We start from the raw sequence: 5077 nt of genomic DNA on the forward strand, positions 1-5077 counted from the left end.
GCTTCATTGTTCCAGGGTATTGGGTTAAAGAACAGAAATTAGGTAGAATAAATTTATTTTGATTTATGTATATATTTTTTTTCCTTTTTTGGCCTACAACCAATGATATGTTGCACTATATTCTCATGGGAGGATTTAATTAAATGAGTTATCTTATTTTTTTGGAGCCCGTTCAGCCATTTTCCAAAATTTTTACTTAGAAGTGAATGAGTCTGAATCTGACCATTGACATGATATAAAAGTAGACCGAACCCGTCAATTTCAGCAGAATCGGCCAATAATGTAATACGCATGGGAGCCTCTAACTACCGCCCTGTAGCATCCATGGCCGCAGACCGTCGGGATTACTCACCCCTCCCAGCGGCCACAGCCATGGATCTGTGAGCGCTGGCCCAGGAGACGCCAGCGCTCACTTCCCCTCCGGTCCGCTGCGTCCCATTGGGAGCGCGCACACGCTTGTGCGCGCACATGGGAATGATCATTAATTAGCCCATGATCACCCTGGACTATAAGAAGGGCCCTGCCCCTTTGCTCATTGCCTGAGCGTTGTTGTGTTTTCCTATGTTAGTCTTGCAAATGGTCCCTTAGTGTTATCCTGTTCCCGTTGTTTCCGTGCACTGTTACCTGTATCCTGTATCGCGTGCTATTCGCTCCTGTGCCTTAGACCTGTTGGAGTCGTGTTGTGCCACCGGTTCCGCGTGCTGTGTTACACCACGTCTGGTGTCTGCTGTCAAGGTCCCATCTGTGCCTAGCCGTTGCTACTGTCTGAACCACTACTGGAACCCTTGTGCTTGGACTATTTATATATTGACTTGGTACTCTGTTGGCCAGCTGTTATCCCGCTACGGCACTAAGGCCAAGTGGGTCCACGTACCAACAGATTGTGACATGCCTGACAGCAGTTGTCAAGGTAATGATGGATCGGGCATGTAGGATTTCGACATGTAGGATAGGCTTCTTTTTTAAAAGTTCCTCCAAAAAATAACTCAAAAATCACCAATAAATGATCCCACCTGAATAGCAAATCAAATAATCCGATCACAAAATACAGGCCGGATGAGCAGTATAATGCAAAATATAACATCTTTATTAGATACAAAACAGAATACATAATATAAAATGGACAAACCCATAATACAAGGATCCCCACACAAATACTAAAAAGATCCTATAGAAAAACATTCATAGGTGAATACAGCAAAGTGCAAGTGCCTGAACTATAAATGCAGCAGCCCTATAGTGACGTGTCAAGTTAGGGAAAACAATTAAACTAGATCAGCACAAAAGGGAGGACAGAATACATGCCGAAAGAGGGGGTCCTGATCCCACCTGCTTCGTCCGGGGGTCTTAACCCAACTATCTTAAGGGAGGGTATATAAAGGAAGTCTGGCCAATTCTAACATCCCCACACATGTAGTAACAAAAGATACTGATGTAGTGAATGGCAGTAACGGAAGCAGCGTAGCATGCTGGTATTGCAGCTCAGCCCCATTCACTTGAACCTGCAATACCTGACACAGCCCATGGACAAGTGTGGCACTGTTCCTTGAAAAAAATGCAGATTTTCTGAGCTTTCTGTGATTGGATACAAACATCATCCCAGGAGGCCAGCAGCACGGAGGATAGCCAGGAGAACAAGGAGACGTCACTATGATAACTCTCGGTGGGTAATTATAGCCTTTCTTTAATTAAATTGAAATAAATAAAGGCTTGTTGTCTTTTCAGATTTGCGATTTTTGTGGCGGTTCCGCAGCATGAATTGACATCCTGTGGATTAAAAAAACGCAACGCAGGTCAATTTTTGAATGTCAATTTTTGAACTTAACCACTTTGCTGCTCCTGCAAGGCGTTGTCCACACGTATGGAAATTGCTGCATATTTTCCGTGCGGACGGAAAAAACAGCGTAAGTCAGTAGCAGCAAAGTGGGGGGTGATCATACAAATGTCACCCACACGACGCAGAAAAATTCTGTCTAAAAATTCACCTGTGGTGCGTCATTTTATTTCTGCCGCATATCAATTGTTACGGAAAATTGTATTCGTTTTTTACTACGGAATATAGTGCAGATTTTTTGCTGCGTTTTTTTGGTACGTTTGATATGGTGATATTTCTTCTTTCTTGTTATGTCATTTCCACCTCCTGTAGGAAATTCTGCAGCGTTCCCGCAGCACAATACGCAGTACACTGTAGTTTGCTGCTGAATTGTTGTTCCTCATTGATTTCTATGGGGGAAAAATTCAGGAAATTAATCCACTTTCCGCATCAATAATTGACACGCAGTAAGTATCCCATGAAAAGGTGCGGATTGTCTGCTATTTGATGCGTAAATGCTGTGGAAACATAGCTGTTTTCATCCAAAAACAGCACCACACCTGGTTGTGTGTGGTGTTGCAGCTCTGTTTTGCAAAACTCTTTACAGAATGTCATCAGTCACATCAGTTCATGTCCCCAATACGGTTCACAGGACCCCAAAGCTGTAAGGAAACAGTGCTCACCCCTGAGACACTGCGCTGTCCAGGGTCAGACTGGCCCACCAGAGAACCAGAGGATCCTCCGGTCTGCCCAGACTCTGACTCAATGATGGGTCCCAAAAGGTCTAGCAGAAGACAACTCCATTTGGAGCTGACTTGGGAGCCAAGCACTTGCCACTAAGATCTATTTCTTGATTCACAAATTACCTTTGAGACCTTATTGACATATTCTGAAGAGATGGTGGGGGGGGGAGGGGGGGTGAGCTCGGATTCCCTCCCGCGAGAACACACAGACTGGTGGTTCTGCAAAGAGCGTGCGCGCGCTCCCTCACGCATGCGTGCACACTCTCTGCAGAACTAACAGTCTGTGTGTGTTCTCGCGGGAGGGAACAGCGCAAGCCATCCTGACACTGTCCATAGCTGATTGGACAGTGTCAGAGCGAAGAGTATAAGGGTATGTTCACACGCTTATTAAAAAACGTCTGAAAATACGGAGCTGTTTTCAAGGGAAAACAGCTCTTCATTTTCAGACGTTTTTTTTTTAGCAACTGGGTGGCGTTTTTTACAGACTTTTTGGAGCTGTTTTTCTATAGAGCCAATAAAAAACGGCTCCGAAAACGGCTCAAGAAGTGACATGCACTTCTTGTTCGCGGGCGTTTTTTTACGCGGACGTTATTCAAAACGCCTCTTTGCCATTTAGTTAGATAGAAACGCCCCATTGACAGTTCAGGGAACTATTCTCATATCGGACGCCAAATATAACGGCACCGAAATGTAAATAACGGAGGAAGCTAGAAAAATAATTTTACGGAAGACAGGGTTTGTGCAGCCCTGCCTGTTATACGCTGCACATGTATGGGCAGGTGAAAGGTTCTCTTTAAACCAGCCACTTCCTTTGTCTAGAAAAGGCTTCCCCTCTGTCAATATTTCTCACAATCTTCTTTTCAGAAGCAAAATCATCTGCACGTGCAGGCTTAACCCTTGCCTAACTTTAAAGCTGACGATCATGGTGTTTTCTGAAGACTATGAAATAACACCCAGCATGGATTACTATCCTGTAAGTAAAGAAAAAATATATATATAAATATTTTAAAAAAAATAACAAAAATTTTCTATTGAAGATGTCAAAAGTTTATCTGTATCCCCTACAGTTAAACTTTTGTTATAGTATTATAGTTTGTGAGGCCGAAAAAAACACATAAGTCCATCCAGTTCAGCCTATTATTCTGCAATGTTGATCTAAAGGAAGCCACGTGGCATCTTCAATAGAAATTTTTGTAAATTCCTAGAAACTGTTTTTTTTTTCCTTTTTTTTATTATTAACATATTATTATTATTTTTTTATTATTAACATATTTGTCTTGTGATAGTCGCATAAAAATATTATGAAAGCTGTCGGTGCATGTAACTCCTATTTTTTTTATTATTATTTGTATTATTTTTTTATTATTATTATTATTATTATTATTATTAGTAGTAGTAGTAGTAGTAGTGTTTGCTGTTGCTGTTGTTGTTGTTGTTGTTGTTGTTATTATTAATATTATTATTATTTTATTATTATTTTTTTATTACTATTATTATTTTATTATTATTAGTAGTAGTAGTAGTAGTAGTGTTGTTGTTGTTGTTGTTGTTGTTGTTGTTGTTGTTGTTGTTGTTATTTTAGTATTATTTTTTTATTATTATTATTATTATTATTTTATTATTATTATTATTATTATTATTATTATTATTATTATTATTATTATTATTCTTTATTACTATTTCTTTTTTTACTTTATTCTTTGTTTTTTTATGTTATTGTGTGTAGGTCTGAGGTTTTTTTTAATATAAAAAATAAGCCAAATATATTAATTTCATTTCTTAGTATGTGCCGTTTGTCATTCTTATGGTTTTACATGATATCATTTTGTGCAAATTTTACGTTCATTTTTTTATATGAAAATCACATTTTATGCGCATTTTTCTTGGTGAATAGCGTTTCCATGGGCCTGCTTGGTTTTCTTAAATTTCAAAATTATTTTTTCAAAAAAGACCTTTACCACTGGAGTGAACGCTGTTATAATAAGACACCGGGCTTTAACCTCATACCCTCACCTGTACAGGTTTATGGCGTTACCCTTTAGTTGCCTAGATATATTGGTGGCTGACTCATTCTGAAAGATTCACAACATGCTGATACTAATTTGGTGAAAATTTGTATATTGAGCGACAGACATGACCTTTGAACGAGAACCATGAAATAGAAAGAGTTACGACCACTCGTCACATTGTATTATCATGAACATTAGTGTATTGATGCCCCAGCATTCTGTGCATTTAGGATCTTCTCTAGTAAACAAAAAAAATTTGGGTACATTTTCATCTATTAAAGGAGTTCCCTGAAACGTAAATAAATTTATTAAACAGAACACGGGAGTTTCTAAAACAGAAACCCCTTTAAAGTTTTCGATTTCACATTAAAAATCACTAAAACAACATAAAACCTTCCACAATTAAAACGTACATGAATTATATATTGAGCAATTCTGCAAACCCTTTGCTTTATTTATGTTGAGCTGATTTGGAGACACATGATGTTTTCTTCTCCATTCATGTCTAACGT

The 5077-nt window shown here is 39.0% G+C and overlaps 1 protein-coding gene across 1 annotated transcript in view; it reads left to right on the forward strand.

Annotated features, from left to right (window-relative positions):
* The first annotated feature begins 3478 nt into the window (after nt 1–3478).
* Nucleotides 3479–5077, forward strand: part of LOC142661556 (C-X-C chemokine receptor type 3-2-like) — a 2839-nt gene continuing 1240 nt past the window's right edge. Inside the window, exon 1 of the mRNA XM_075838981.1 lies at nt 3479–3529. Within this exon, the coding sequence (XP_075695096.1) occupies nt 3479–3529 (51 nt within the window). The remainder of the gene's footprint in view (nt 3530–5077) is intronic.

This window comes from Rhinoderma darwinii, chromosome 10 (assembly GCF_050947455.1).
Source record: "Rhinoderma darwinii isolate aRhiDar2 chromosome 10, aRhiDar2.hap1, whole genome shotgun sequence".
NCBI lineage: Eukaryota > Metazoa > Chordata > Amphibia > Anura > Rhinodermatidae > Rhinoderma > Rhinoderma darwinii.